Source organism: Ylistrum balloti, unplaced genomic scaffold (genome assembly GCF_031769215.1).
Source record: "Ylistrum balloti isolate Yb309-2 unplaced genomic scaffold, AGI_CSIRO_Ybal_v1 Utg369938, whole genome shotgun sequence".
In the NCBI taxonomy this organism is placed as follows: domain Eukaryota; kingdom Metazoa; phylum Mollusca; class Bivalvia; order Pectinida; family Pectinidae; genus Ylistrum; species Ylistrum balloti.
Window position 1 is genome coordinate 903,562 of NW_026782047.1, and position 16,602 is coordinate 920,163.

General features: G+C 33.2%; 1 protein-coding gene across 1 annotated transcript; it reads right to left on the minus strand.

Moving 5' to 3' along the window:
* Window positions 1-8,171: 8,171 nt before the first annotated feature.
* On the minus strand, window positions 8,172-13,842 carry LOC132547220 (uncharacterized). The gene is made up of 9 exons (XM_060210985.1): window positions 13,743-13,842; window positions 12,955-12,984; window positions 12,413-12,625; window positions 11,256-11,486; window positions 10,831-10,983; window positions 9,959-10,329; window positions 9,384-9,516; window positions 8,894-8,970; window positions 8,172-8,228 (listed from the first exon to the last, which is right to left on the minus strand). Exons 1-9 carry the CDS (start codon window positions 13,840-13,842, stop codon window positions 8,172-8,174), a joined length of 1,365 nt encoding a protein of 454 aa, XP_060066968.1.
* Window positions 13,843-16,602: the final 2,760 nt, after the last annotated feature.

Sequence of the window (16,602 nt, forward strand, 5' to 3'; positions counted from 1 at the left end):
AATGCAAAACAAGTTAGGACATTTTGTTTCTGTTGTCTCTGTTACTAGTAAAATAAGATATCACTGGAATATTAATGGTAGTTTAATAAGGAAATAACTCCCCAATTTTAACCTATATGGTTATAGAAAGGACAAGCAAATGACGCCTTTCATAATAAATATAGAATATGATAGAGCCCAATTATGAATTAAACTGCATCATAAAACTGCTTCGTCCTTCTAGGATTCGTCGATTCTACTATGGACTTGAATTTTGAAACATAGAAGTTGATTAAGTTTAATCAAAGTACATCGACAGAAATGTCATGATATATAATATATATATATATATCAATGTATCATGTTAGATAGTCAATTATAGTCGATAAATTTCTGAAAAAAAGTTTCCCGTCGAATTGTATCATTCGTTGATTCCACATAAAAACAATGCGTCCCCTTTACCTGTAACGTTACTGCTTGTGTCATGAACACATCTTTTTTAATGTTGGACACGTCTTATCAATAATCCATCGTAAAGTATTTCTGAAAGTTGACATTTCCTATAGAGACTATTCGTGTTTTAAAAGAGGTTAAAGCCATTAGAATTGAAAAGAAGACAGTTTAGAAAGCAATATCTATAACTCATAACTTACCAAGAAGTTAACAATTAATAGGCAATATAAGACCTACCACTGTATTTTGTTATATGTGGTGTTCAGCACAAATAATTTGTTATCGCCATTCAACACAAATGTGTGTTTACCAATATATATTAATTATGTGCTATATTTATTATTTACTGATTTCAGTAACAGCTTAAACATACTTAAAGTACAAAAGTACACACCACATTATTAAAAAAAAAAAAAATTAATTGACATCATTAAACAATAACTGCACTTTAGATAAGTGCTATAGTAAGATATAATGAATTTTCACGTTAACCACACGTGTCTTATGTTATATCTGCAGAGGTTGTTCGTTTACTTTCTCTTATCACGTGCTGGTATAAGCGTGTATGTAATTCTATTAAAGAAAGAACGTACTTGTTGATATTCGTATCAAATATGCGAGTGAGTAGTACAAACATAAGTGAAGAATATATTAACAAATATATCTTACAATGATAAATAATCAGTGACAATGTTTCTAAAAGAATATCCTTTTTATCTATTCAAAGTATTAAAACTAATTTAATGGGCCATTAGCATAAGTGTATATATTATCTGTCCTAGGTGTAGTTATATAAGGTATGCATATAAAATAGATCTGATGATATACGCAAGATAGAGGGACCCGTTTCAGCTATACCAACCAAGCTACCAATCGAAAAATGTATAGAGACACGATACCGTAAACCATAATCTGGCATTTTAAGCACGTGTTAACAGACGAGAAAAAAAAATCGGAGTAAGTATAAGCAAAAAGAGATTTCGACTTACCTTTTTCACCTAGACAAAGACAACTTGGATGACAATGATACACTTCACTTTGAATAAGACAACAGTAGGATTTCTTAAAACCTAAGCATGTAAATGAGATAACATTACCCGAGGCGACATTCTTGAGAGAAAATTATCATATATGTCAACATGTGTAAGGGACAAAGAGTACAAACAAGCATGAGCTGACTTTATGGTCATTCTTATTACGTTTCTGAATCTAATGTGTTTTTCATAATATATCATTTACATTACATATTAAACCATCGCAGTTCATCACTACTAAGGTTTGGAGACGTCCCCCTAATTACGATTTGTCATTTTTAATATAATTGAGGTTTAAAAATGATATTGCCATTTACTCTCTCTGAGTCATGTATTAATTAAACATGTCTTCTCCATTTAACTATTTCCTCTCTAGTTTTCTTATACTGTTTTAACAATGCATTCCTAAAGTAGCAGACGACTGTCTTGCCATCAAATAGTGTTCAGTTATGACGTCAAACTTATAGCTCTGCTCTAACTTGACAAAACAACCTAGTATTTAGATGTACAAATGATTGAGTTCAGTTAGTACGAATCAGTTAAACATACGTCTTGTTATATACCTTATATATCTTTTAAATCAGCTAATACTGTGTATTCATTTATCTATTTTCTTTTATCTACCTCAAATAGAACAACCATGTTTGGTGCTCAGATTTCAAGCAATTGGGTGATTGGATGGCGCATTGGTAACGCAAATGCCTTTCACCTAGACGTCTGGAGTTCGACTCCCCGACCGTATTTGGCAAGTCACCTGCTCGCCCGATCGGGTTTTCCTAAGGTACTCCAATTTCACAAGTTTGAAAATTTGAAGAAATTTAGAATTGATTCGTTAGATTGTCTATGTATGAACACATGTAATATCCTGTCTTGTTGACAAAGTCTCAAAGCACAAAGGTAACAGATGAAAAAATAGATACAGAAACAGTTGTACTCATACCGATACAGACATAGTTCTACTCACACAGATACAGAAGCAGCTGTATTCACACAGATACAGAAATAGTTGTACTCACACAGAAACAGCTGTACTCACACAGATACAGAAACAGCTGTACTCACACAGATACAGAAACAGTTGTAATCACAAAGTTACAGAAACAGTTGTAATCACAAAGTTACAGAAGCAGCTATACTCACACACATACAGAAACAGTTGAACTCAACCATATACAGAAACAGTTGTACTCACACACATACAGAAACAGCTGCACTCACACAGATACAGAAACAGTTGTACTCACACACATACAGAAACAGTTGTAATCACAAAGATACAGAAGCAGCTATACTCATACAGATACAGAAACAGTTGTACTCAAACAGATACAGAAACAGTTGTACAGAAACAGCTGTACTCACAAAGATACAGAAACACCTGTACTCACACAGATACAGAAACAGTTGTACAGAAACAGTTGTACTCACAAAGATACAGAAACAGTTGTACTTACACAGATACAGAAACAGTTGTACTCAAACAGATACAGAAGCATCTGTACTCATACAGATACAGAAACAGTTGTACTCACACAGAAACAGTTGTACTCACACAGAAACAGTTGTACTCACATAGAAACAGTTGTACTCACACAGATACTGAAACAGTTATACTCACACATATACAGAAACAGTTGTACTCACATATATACAAAAACTGTTGTACTCATACCGATACAGACATAGTTCTACTCACACCGATACAGAAGCAGCTGTAATCACAAAGATACAGAAGCAGCTATACTCATACCGATACAGAAACATTTGTACTCACACAGATATAGAAACAGTTGTACTCACACAGATACAGAAACAGTTGTACTCACACAGATACAGAAACAGTTGTACTCACACAGAAACAGTTGTACTCATACAGATACGGAAACAGTTGTATTCACACATATACAGAAACAATTGTACTCAGATACAGAAACAGTTGTACTCACACAGATACAGAAACAGTTGTACTCACACATACAGAAACAGTTGTACTCAGATACAGAAACAGTTGTACTCACACATATACAGAAACAGTTGTACTCACACATATACAGAAACAGTTGTACTCACATAAATACAAAAACAGTTGTACTCACACACATACAGAAACAGTTGTACTCACACATACAGAAACAGTTGTACTCACCTCACACAGATACAGAAACAGTTGTACGCACACAGACACAGAAACAGTTGTACTCACACAGATACAGAAACAGTTGTACTCAAAACATTGTACTCACACAGATACAGAAACAGCTGTACTCACACAGATACAGAAACAGCTGTACTCACACAGAAACAGTTGTACTCGCACAGATACAGAAACAGTTGTACTCACACAGATACTGAAACAGCTGCACTCACACAGATACAAAAGCAGCTGCACACACACAGATACAGAAACAGCTGCACTCACACAGATACAGAAACAGCTGCACTCACACAGATACAGAAACAGTTGTACTCACACAGATACAGAAACAGTTGTACTCACACAGATACAGAAACAGTTGTACTCACACAGAAACAGTTGTACTCATACAGATACAGAAACAGTTGTATTCACACATATACAGAAACAATTGTACTCAGATACAGAAACAGTTGTACTCACACAGATACAGAAACAGTTGTACTCACACAGATACTGGAAAAGTTATACTCACACATATACAGAAACAGTTGTACTCACACAGAAACAGTTGTACTCATACAGATACAGAAACAGTTGTATTCACACTGATACAGAAACAGTTGTAATCACACAGATACAGAAACAGTTGTACTCACACAGAAACAGTTGTACTCAGATGCAGAAACAGTTGTACTCACACATATACAGAAACAGTTGTACTCACACATATACAGAAACAGTTGTACTCACACACATACAGAAACAGTTGTACTCACACATATACAGAAACAGTTGTACTCACACAAATACAGAAACAGTTGTACTCACACAGATACAGAAACAGTTGTACGCACACTGACACAGAAACAGTTGTACTCACACAGATACAGAAACAGTTGTACTCACACAGATACAGAAACAGTTGTACTCACACAGATACAGAAACAGCTGCACTCACACAGATACAGAAACAGTTGTACTCACAAAGATACAGAAACAGTTGTACTCACACAGATACAGAAACAGCTGCACTCACACAGATACAGAAACAGTTATACTCACAAAGATACAGAAAAAGTTATACTCACACAGATACAGAAAAAGTTATACTCACACACATACATTAACAGGTGTATTCACACACATACAGAAACAGTAGTACTCACACAGATACAGAAACAGTTGTACTCACACAGAAACAGTTGTGTTCATACAGATACAGAAACAGTTATACTCACACAGATGCAGAAACAATTGTACTCACACAGATACAGAAACAGTTGTACTCACAAGGTCGATTTCAGGACACCATGATAATAACTGATAAAGTTACAAAATAACGGTACTTCTCTCATTTTTATATGTTCTCTTAAATTGGTCAATATCACATCACTTGTTATAAAACACATAGAGAATATATCAATGTTTACATTCACAGTGCTTCATTAAAAAGTACACCAATGATAAATCATTGTTGTTTTGGTAGGGAGCTATATACGATAATGGCAAAACAGAAGCATTTCATTTCTCAACTGCACCAGCTACATCTTGTATGACGATATTGAGCTCCACTAAATATGTTAGTAAAGTTAATCGCCACGAGAACAACCAGTGTCATGTTGAGACAGGGCCTCCTTTCAATTGCTGATGGCTTCTTCTCTGAACACTATGCTGGAGGCACGTCGCATGCATCATAAACATTAAACTGACCTGCACAAGTCTGGATTTATGCAAACTGGCTTGCGCAAGGACAAAACCATGACAGCACAGGTTAACACGAATGAGAAAATAGAATACTTCTAGTTGATATCATATCAAATTTCATCATAGTCTCAATCAATCTGCCTGATCCCGAATTCTGTTTTGTATCTTTATCAATGATTTTGTGAACACCTTTCTGGATATCGACTGTGCATAAGATACAATAGTAAGCATAACCTTTCCTTACGAATTTCTGTATAGTTATGATATATCATGCAGCTTCTACAATTCAATTGGGAACCTGATGAAAAAAAAAGTTATTTCAGGATATTTAAGAATATCAAAACTGGAAAGTAACAAATGTTGAGATTTATTATCCAACCTATAATCCGAAGTAAATTGTTTATTGAATAATTATAACGAAAGGAAAAAGTATTTCAAGTACAGGTGTCTATTCTGAATCTGTGTCATCATTCGAAAAAACTTGAATGTAGTAGTCAGGGTTACAGCAAACATCAGGGACAACAATCCACAAGGAACGCTCACTGTGCCCCTCTGTTGGCTGACTTGCTTTCATATGAGGCAGAATTAATCAAAGAGCTAATCAGAACAGGTCACAAAGGCCTTGCAACGTCCTTCGTCCTCATTTTCAGATAAATTGCTGATGCCTTGTCTGTAAATATTACGAACTTTATTGACTAAATCCATCGTAAATACCTACGAGAATTGAAAATAAGAACATGACAGACTCTTGTATATATAAACCACTTACCTTGGTTATTTTCTTCAAGTAAATCAACATGGACAACTTTCCAAATAGCTTTTTGATAAGTATAATTTCAATTTCCCTAATGGAAATTTTCCATATCTGAATAGCACCATTCATACATCCCCAATGTATGGTCGCAGTTGATTCGATAGTCAAAGGTCTGTTCCGAATATGGTCATTTTCATGCAAAATGTAGACAATTAACAAACCCACAACAAACGGTTTCGAGAAATGAAAGCTCTGTGTGTTTTTTACGGTCGTCATGGAGATCTAATTGAGATCTATTATCTTTCCTTGTGCAATATATAGCTGGATGAACGTCAGTTTATCTGCTGATTTTTTAAACTTTGCTCTCATTTGTGAACGTAATATTCCTTACACGGATTGACGAAAAAGATCTTGGCGGGTGTTGTCGATGATGCAGAAGACGCTTATTCGTCCGGAACACTTGGTCAAATTCTATGAGAGAATCCATGTTTTTTTTGGTTTTTTTCTTTTGCATTTATTCACACCGTTTTCTATCATATATCTGATCATTTTCATAATTTTCGAAAAAGAACAAACTTTTATTTTCATTCCTTACAAGAGCTTTCTGATAACAGGGAAATATTAAAATATTCTCTAGAATAGAAAATAGTATGGCACAATAACAGTGGTTTCAATTTATCATTGGAGAAAACTATACATTATATTTATCATAACCCTCTCGATCAGGATAGGTAAAGTGTACAAAGCCTACCCGTGACAGACAATTTGCAAATGTTCAGGTAAAGCTGGTTCTCAGTATTTTTTCGGTATGTCTCAATTATTTCGAACACAATATCAGTTCGGTTTATCACCGTCATCCGGTACAGGACCATTTCGTTCGGTTACAAGGGGTGATCGGTTTTGAGAAGGATCGGTTTGGGGAAGTTGCATTGTAGATGTTCTTCAACAGAAAATATGTTAAGGAAACTAGACTGCTTCAAATTTCCCTAAAAAACTGTAGATGGACCTATCCGAAGAATTCATCCACCAAATGGACCTATCCGAAGTCTTTATCCATCAAATGGAACTTGTTCCAGTAATTTGAGTCTAAATATATGAGGAACTTGCATATGAAGTTGGATGTGTTCTGAGCTCGTTAGTTTACCTGATGGATTTGTTGTTACAAATCTGGCTCTGAATTAAATACGTGACATTCTTTACTTGAATTGTTTAAGAAGCAAAAGACAAACGGTAACCATTGCGGAAACTGTGGTCTTTTTCCTCTTATTGTTTTCAATGGTCCTCAAAATTTGATCTTTTTTCTAATTTGCACTTGTCGAAAATAAGCTTGGAGTAAGATCAAAATGTCGGTATTTTTATGATACCATAATCTGCAGCAGAAATAATTATTATTGTGCTGGCTTAACTTGGAAGACAACAACTCAGGATATGTAGCAACTTCATGACAATAACACAAAAATTTAACGATGAAACGTAATATGTATGAACATAGGGACTTTATTGGCACATTCTAAATTAGACATGAACAAAAACATTAAATGAAAACGATAAACAAATTAACATGAAAACAGGTGGTTTCAAGTACCTGACTTGACTACTATAAATTCATGAAGTTTTTCCCCTAATTTCGTTGGTACTGTTCATTCACGAATTTCTAAATGAATGTAAATACTGCTAAAATAAAATACAGAATTAAGACCTTACAGTAGTTTGTGTATATATTATATGATGATTAACACATCTTATTCGTGGTTTCATGAAGCTCCAATATAACGTACTTCAATCGGATGCGTAACAAAACAGATATCTCGAGAAATCTAATTAGAGTATTTTCAATGAATATTTAACTTCATCATCAAACAATATTTTTCGTAAAACTTCCAAGATTGAAATGATGGACCTGATGAAACATGTTAGCTACTAATTGTTGTAAATAAATAAATAAATTTTCCATGATGTTATCATTACGAAATTGTTCAGCAATTCAGTTAACACAATTTTATAAAAATCATACTGTGTAGTTCAAAAATCGTGATATCGTTGTTATCACCAAAATGAATGTAAAATATTAATCATGATACATAACGAAATCATCCATCGGTATAAGTAATTATATACCATTCTTGCTGTCCACATACATGCTGCATACCCATGGGGCGATGTTAGCCTGCAACGAGAAAAGTATAATTAAAATGTAATTAAAATGTAACAATGAGATTAAAATTTGATAAGATTTAATTAAAAAATAAACTAATAAAAGCAACGTAAATGTATTCCAGATTGCACAATATAATCGATAGAAAATAGAACCATTAAGTTCCATTGAGGAAAAATTTTATACTACAATAATGACTGATGAAAGGGTGGGAGGGGGATGGGGGATGGGTGGGGGGATATAAGTAATTACTCATCAAAGACCCATTTTCTTAAAGAATAACATGTGTATATTTGTATGGAAATTTACATCAAATTTTTTTACCAACATAGACAGCTTCCCACCAAGCTGTTTGATAACCATGATGATTTTAATTTACATATTGTGAAAATTCCATTTCTGGATAGCAACATTTATGCATGCCTAACACATTATGTCAGAGATGTTCGACATTCAAGGGCATATTCCCAATATCACTCGTAACACAGGGTTTCGAAGTTTTACTATCGTCATGGTAACTCATAGTCTTATTATCTTTTAACTTTTTTGTCTGTTTGTAAATCTTTCTTATTTTCATATAATTGAATTTGAGTTTAGATAATGAAGTTTAGATAATGAATAAATTGGTATTATCTTCTTGTTTTGTATTTATTATCTGATGACAGGTAAGAACTTACCATGTATATAAGACCATCAAATCCCTGATTATTGCAGTATCCAAATGTTAACGGATTTTGGCTGGATAGTAATTCAACTGGATCCTGAAGCTCATCTATAATAAAACAATGTTTTTTTTCATAATCGCATTTTCACTTTTTATTGAGAACGTTGCTATGCAACTGATATGTTTACGGGGAAATGAATTGAAAAGTTGAAGTGATAGATAACTGAAACATGTATATGGAACTATTTCAGAAAATAGACTTATTTTCACAATAAGTGATGTGATCCATTTGACTTTCACACGAGAAAGAATTTTGTCCTTTTGTCAATAAAAAGTCGTTTACGTTAATTTTTCACGTTTTGTCAGTTCTGTTGGGAACATGGAAATGTAAACGTAAATGACATTCTAAGATGTATTTGTACAACCTATACACGTGAATATATCAAACAAAATGATGACGTGTTGTGATAAATTATGACGTCATGTGAAGTATTGTGACGTACTTGCTAATGTGACGTTTTTTGTGAACACTTCTGTAATAGTGGACGGGTCAGCCATCCGATCAGGCAATGGAACGACTGTAGCTTCTAATGTGCGGCCGTTAAAAATGTAACGCACCCAGTTCCAGGAACCTTGCTGATAAAATACGAACAAATCACAATTAAATATTATTAAATATGCAGTCGATAAGTAAGTATTCATTCATTCGTTTTGTGTCGTTTAGTGATCATGGTCTTCCTCTGCTTAAAGACATCCCTTGTTTACTCATGCGTGAAAGATATGTTTGAAATGAATCCGATAATAAACATACTTGCTGTTTATAATAATAATGATATAATTAAATCAGTCTTACATTAATTCATTTTACTGATAAAAAGAAACATCACGATTAAAGCACAAAAAGATAAGAAAAAAGAAAGAAGATTGATGATGTTTGATTTATGACTGGTGTGTTAAGGTGTTTAAGGTATCAATGAAATTTAGGTTTCATTGAATACGAAATTATGAAACAAATCTTTTCATGGAAAACAATTGTGTTTCATCTATATTTTTCATGGAGATCAAAATTAATTCCAACCTTGAATTTTACAGTCATTTTGATAATGGAGTCGTATGGTGCTGTGGCGTTGTCGTCGGCTACGAAGAGTAGATTTTCGTCTATGTTGCTGACCATTATTCCTAGACTAGGCCTGTCCACTTGTGTAGATCGGCAGTTTGTTACCAGGAACTGGGTTTTATCTCCTGTACTCTCAGACTTAAATATCACTGTCATGTTGAAATGCTTCAAGAGATTACTGTTACCGTTGTAGTGATTAACTTTGTTGCTAGATTTGTCTTTGGAGGAGAATATCCCGACCCCGTTGACATTTCGAACTTCATAATCTTTCCAGACGTCATTTCTGGCTACACTTTTCGTGGCATAGTTGATCACTTTTTCTGGAAAGCATTCTGTTAGGGAAAGATAAAATAACTTAATAATAGATGGAACAAATTGACTGAAAATGTTTTGTCAAACTCTCCGATCAATAACGCCAAGAAATGACAGGCTGATTGTCATTCATTTGACAATTTATACACATTTATAAAAAACGTTTTTGTCTACATTTGAGTACGCTTTATCCATATTATGAAATTCACAAATATAATTTATGTGTAAAGTGTGCAAAATTTCAAAATAGATTCGAACCTCGTTATCTCGAAATCTCGAACCATGGGAAGATATCCGATTTATATGTTCAAATGTTTTGTGCAAAGTTAGACTTCGAATTAAACGGGGTCTTCGCGTTATACGATTCCGACATAACGAGGTTCGACTTCACTTATGACTGAAAAATACTTTTATTGAAAAAATATTTGTATATATCTTATTGCAAATTCAATTCTTATTTCATAAAAGGGTTTAACTCGTTAAATGAGTACGAACAATAGAAGTTAATTTACAAAGCTTACCTGTTGATGGCACGTAGTTAGGATCAGTAATACAGTTACATTGTGCCTGATCATAAATTGTTCCACGTGCACAGTCAGCCTCTATATCAGAATTTGCGTCGTGTACTATGTATTTCTGGTTGTTATTAGTCACAGCGCTTTTTGTGCACACTTCTACAAATATCAAAAAGAAATCAAGAAACTTTCTTTAGAAAGATGTTTGTTATTTGAATTCGATTGCCTTACGATGGCTTATGTTGTTTATAGGCAAGATTACGCTTACTTTTCTAGAACATGTCGTTTTATATGTTTGAAAACAAATCAAAACTTCATACAAATACTCCGTTGATCTAGTTTCCAAAAGGTCGGTTATTTCATGTTCAGAGTTTACGTAATATTGGTATATGAGTTTAAATCTATTCTATGACAAATGTAATATAGTTTACCTGTTGTAGTTTCTGGAGGTAGAGAAGTGGTAATGTTTTCGCCAGAATCAGTAGTTGTTTCGACAGGTGCATATTGGTCTGGACAACTCCACTTACAGTCTTTATTAGGCACACATTTTTCGTTAATGAAAGCTTCTCCGCGTCTACAGCAACTCGGTATAGACTTTCCATCGACACATTCATAATATTGCGAACAATATGATCCATGTCTGTATGACTTCAGTGTACTATCTATTGAACATGTATCTGAAATAAGATAATAATATATATTCATTCAGGTCAGACGTGTTTCCTGGTTCTGGTTTATGATAATTATCAAAACCAATCATGATTTGTCTTCTAATTCCCAACGATTTAGGCCATTGACATTGCTGAAGGACAAAACAGTATGCAGCTAAATCGTACCTCTGCGAATGAACATTATTCACTCTACTATTTCTAATTATCAATTGTTATAAAAGACGGAGTTGTGAATCAACTTTGATGCAAAAACACAGAACAGGTGTTATTCAGTGTGAGTTGTTTTTAAATATCATCAAGACAATTTACCACTTAAGCATATTTCTAAATTGTTTAGAATTAACAGATCTAAAATGGACATTGAAACAATTGTTTAGAGAAAAATTATGGCACTCAAAATGTAAAAACACGAAGTGGTCATCTCTTAATTGAAAAATCAATTGTCCAACGGAAACGTTCATCTGTTGGTAAAAATCCCATAAGAAAGCATAATAAAACAACATCAAAGATGACTGTCTGGAGTTTTATGTCTCCTTCAATCAAGAAATACCAACGTGTTCGTAATGTCGATTCCAAGACTGTCATCAGTCAGTATTCTTGGCTTCTTAATCAATCTTAAAAGTTACAACATATGTATATTGTCTAGTCAAAGAAGGCCTTCAGTCAGCCATTACATTTTTTCTGTGTACGCTTTGATTGAAACATGGTCGAAGATGTATGAGAGGCCCCTTCCCCTCATGTTGATGTTGATTTTAAACTGGCCCAGTTTTTTATGTATTCAAAAGGCTTCACCACTTTCAGTTTTATAACCATATATATATATATATATATATATATATATATATATATATATATATAACAATTCTAGTTTTTGGCATGTTCTGTAATTGCCGATTTCATTATCTAATAATACATACCTGTGCAGCTATGGCCATAACTATCCATGTCTTCTCTTCTAAGACAAGTTAGCATAGTTGGATGCCATATTTGGCCGAGAGGACAAGTATATAAATGCGTTAGCGAGTATGTTTCATGATTGGCATATTTATAGCAAAATATGTAGTGATGACAGGCGTCAGGTGAAGGAGTATAACAGGTATCCGAGGTACAATTTGCATTGCAAATAGCTCCTGAAAAAAAATATTAAAAAGTTAATTCATTCAATATTAAATTCCTCATGTAGTTGTCAAGCATGTGAGACGGATTCAGAGCTTGGAAGACGGAAACTATCCCACGTGAATAATTCGCAGAAATTTGTCAACAATACTTCGGTTTTTAAGACATCAAAGCATAGGTACAGATAATGGAATATATAAATACATATCTGTCTATTAAAAGTCCTATAGGCAATATCGTTTTTTAGATCTGAGTGCATACTGCATATCAGCATTTAAAAAATAACATTTATATCTTCACTTACATAGACAGCATAAAGGATTGATGTAAGATATGTACTTACTGAGATCTATTTCCAAGTCTTTCCTGTTTTCTGAAACAAAATATATTTAGCTGATTAATATGGGTATAGAGATTTGATACAAAATTATCATTATCCTAATTCAATAGTTTACAGATATAAAATGATGTAAAACTAGTATTCATAGACATTTCTTATCCGTTTGAATTCAGAAAAATATTTAAAGATAATTTCAGAAGTAAATAGAAAACTAACACATTTTACGTAAGACACGATTTGCAGACTTCTGAAAAAATGGGATTCCATGAAGCGAAATATCGTTTTGCTGTCATTGTTTACCATGCGAGATACTTTCTTTAAAAACAGTCATAACAAAAACGAGGGGAAACATCGAAATCCAAAGGTGGAAAGAGGTAGCAAACACAAAATTGTAACTTAAATGTACGGAAAAGAGTAGCATTCAGTATCTTATATAGGATTATTTTGATATCCACTTGTCAACGCTTTAAAAGTAGAGATAGCTCTAGTATCTATTTTACTTCTATATCAAGGAGACACATGACCAGGTTTTATGTATGTAGAAGAGGCATGTTAAAATATTGATTTATTTGGTATTATTGAATATTACAATATATATATATCAGACGATATCATATAAGATTTCGCTGCACACCAAGGAGGGTGATTATGTCGTAATGTACCAAATACGACATTACAGAAAATAATGATAGTACTGTTAATAGCATCAAAGGGCCAATTTTAGTTACGAAATAATTCCGAATTACAAATACTTACGACAGCGCTTTTTGAACGATATTTTTCATACTTACTTGTTGGAAGAGAATTAGTGTACTGTGTTAAGTGAACCGTGACAACAACTAATAATGTCAATGCCATCTGCATCTTCACCTTGATAGTCGATACAAGCATTTTGAGGCAGTCTGAAACCAAACATGTGATATGTTAAATCACAGTCGAACTAATACATCAACCGCTGGCAGAAATCAAGTTATGAAATTATGTTGTTACAATTTCAAACAAACCTGCTAGATATAGCACTTACAAATACTTTTCTATAAAGGCCACCAACTGTATGTGAAAAAACACCTATTAATGATACTTACCTGTATATAATATTTTCAGTTCCCAATGCAATTCAAATGATAGTCATTTAGCCTCTGTATAAAGGTCATCTTACGTATTGAGGTAATTTTTCTCTTGTTCATTGAGTGACATTTATAGACAGGTTTGACGGTATTCAAAAGGAAACAAAACATCTTTCAAAGCGCAATATATTATCACGTTCTCGATTTGAATAACACGCTGCATAAAAAGATTGTTGGAAACCTTTGATAAAAACAAGTCTAGGTTCAATACAAGACATTTGTGTCATTAAATCATATGAGATTTCTTTGTTTTATAACATTCTTGTTTTGATGAGCATTCTTACTTGTTTATATTTATGGTTAGGATCACAACGATCACAAAGAATTAATCATTGAAACGTTTTGCTGGAAGTATTAATATTCTCTAAGGCTCGTATAACGCATAATGGATTAAGTAACCAAATTTCGATTAACAGCAATAACCGAATGTGTTATACGTTTCTTAGTGGAAATTTACTCGGGGTAAAATAGTAAGCCTAAATAATTACACGATGAAAAATTATTGCCGGGCTAAATGATTAAATCAGGAAAGCGGAACTTCTACAGAATATATTTCTATCATATTAAAATTAATCATCAGCACTGTATTGTGTCTGGAAGAAACATAGAAACATGCGGAATTGATGTACTGTATTCATGATGGTAATAACATGTAAATATCAGCATATATCAAAATACAGAAAGACACTCAGCCAGCATTAACTTAATGACCTTGGCAGTAGACATGAATGCCAATAAGCGAATGCTCACCTCCATTGTATTTAAAGACAATTCGACAGGCTACAGGAACCGAACGAACCTGTCATGTACATGTTTCCCAGCAGTATATGTTTGCATCTTATTTCCATTTCAAACGTCAATATAACTTATAGACTCTCATATTTATGATAATCAGGAACATAATTCTGGTTGTATAACATTAACCAAAGGTTAGGAGATACCGAACTTAGCATAGGATTATAGTTATAGTTCGCCTATTAATGACAAATTTCCATCATACAGAAACTCATAGATATTTAAAGATAGTGATTTAAATTTCCTTTGAAATTATTTATTTATTAAGGTAAAAGGTAAAGAGGAAAGAGAAAGAAAGGAAACGAAAGATAAATAAAATAAAAGAGAAGAAAGGGAAACCTGTATATGTCCTCATGATATTTCCCAACACTTGCAGTAGGTGTATCACAAAACAAAACCATTACCATACGATAAATTATCATAATGTCGTTATCTTAAAACAAATTATATACCCGAATATTTGAACACACGACTTTTGAAATCGTAAGCAAATGAAACTTTTAGATGAAAGAAAATCCACTATTTCACTTTAAATAGTGCATTTCTCAACATACCTCCTACCAAATATCAGCATTCTAGGCCGCATATTTGATTTGATCGTATACTGGAAAATTTCAATATTTGTAGAATGTGATTTTGCTTACATGGATTAACTAAGAGTTACATTGTTCCCCCCTTCCGACATAAAATGAAATAGTTTAAAGTTAGGTCACAGTTTAGTCTTATAAGTGAATATGGAAGCATCTAATGATAAATCACTTTATAAATTAATTAGATGTATAACTCCCATGCGATCTACATAGTTTTAAAAGAGGACCTTATTTGAACGTAATAATAAATCATTACACTTTTAATATCATTCTGATGTAAACAACCGGTAGACTGATAAATCTGTCAATTCCTGTCGTCAAATTGTCTGGTGAAATAGTAACAGGTAAAATGTTCAATCAAGTCTAACGACCTTTGACAAGGGTGTTTAAATTTTGATCATAAAGATTATGTTAATTTACATCATATACAATAACACACCCTCGGCTTTTAGACAATTTATACAAGTATTTCTTTTTTGAAATGTCTTGTCCTACACGTGACTACTCTCACCGATATATTGTGATGTTGGCTCGAATAAGACTTGCAAATTCAGCTACTTTGTATTTCTGACTTTTATGCTGCTTGACAGTGTTCGACTTAGAGTTCATAGTCTATCCAATTTTTTCCCTGGCAGATCAGCTGATTTTTATTTAACAATCACTTTAAATAATTGTTTTCATTCAGTCACTAATTTGTTTATTTTTTACCATGAATAAATGTTTACCGCAAGTTCTTTTTCTTCTTTACTTACAATACTAAAAGTGAACAAATTCAAGTATTGACCTATTACCTACATTCAAAACCTATTACTGATATCCCTGCATACGATATAGGATATGATTCATAAGTCATGAACCCAGAACGAATGATTTCATGCCATCAATGAATCAGTACAAATGTATATACTATGGTTACATATTTTTGGTGATAGCACATCCCCGAGAAATGTAGTATGAACTTTTATCTTTTACAAGGCAGAATAATAACTTCATGTTCATACACCATATATAAAAAAAACCAATTAATTATTATATTCAATGTCTGTATATCAGACTGCAGGAAAAACAAAATACAATTGCTGTCCCTGTAAACACCTTTAGGAAGATTTTAGTAATGAAGACCTCCTCCATGCTTAGAC

Excerpts from the sequence above, each read along its gene's own strand:
- LOC132547220 (XM_060210985.1), bottom strand. The coding sequence starts at position 13,842 with ATGCTTGTATCGACTATCAAGGTGAAGATGCAGATGGCATTGACATTA. Across the intron at positions 10,984-11,255 it reads ACCTCCAGAAACTACAACAG|AAGTGTGCACAAAAAGCGCT; the intron begins GTAAACTATATT and ends TGATATTTGTAG. Across the intron at positions 8,229-8,893 it reads TTGATGGTCTTATATACATG|GCTAACATCGCCCCATGGGT; the intron begins GTAAGTTCTTAC and ends TTCTCGTTGCAG.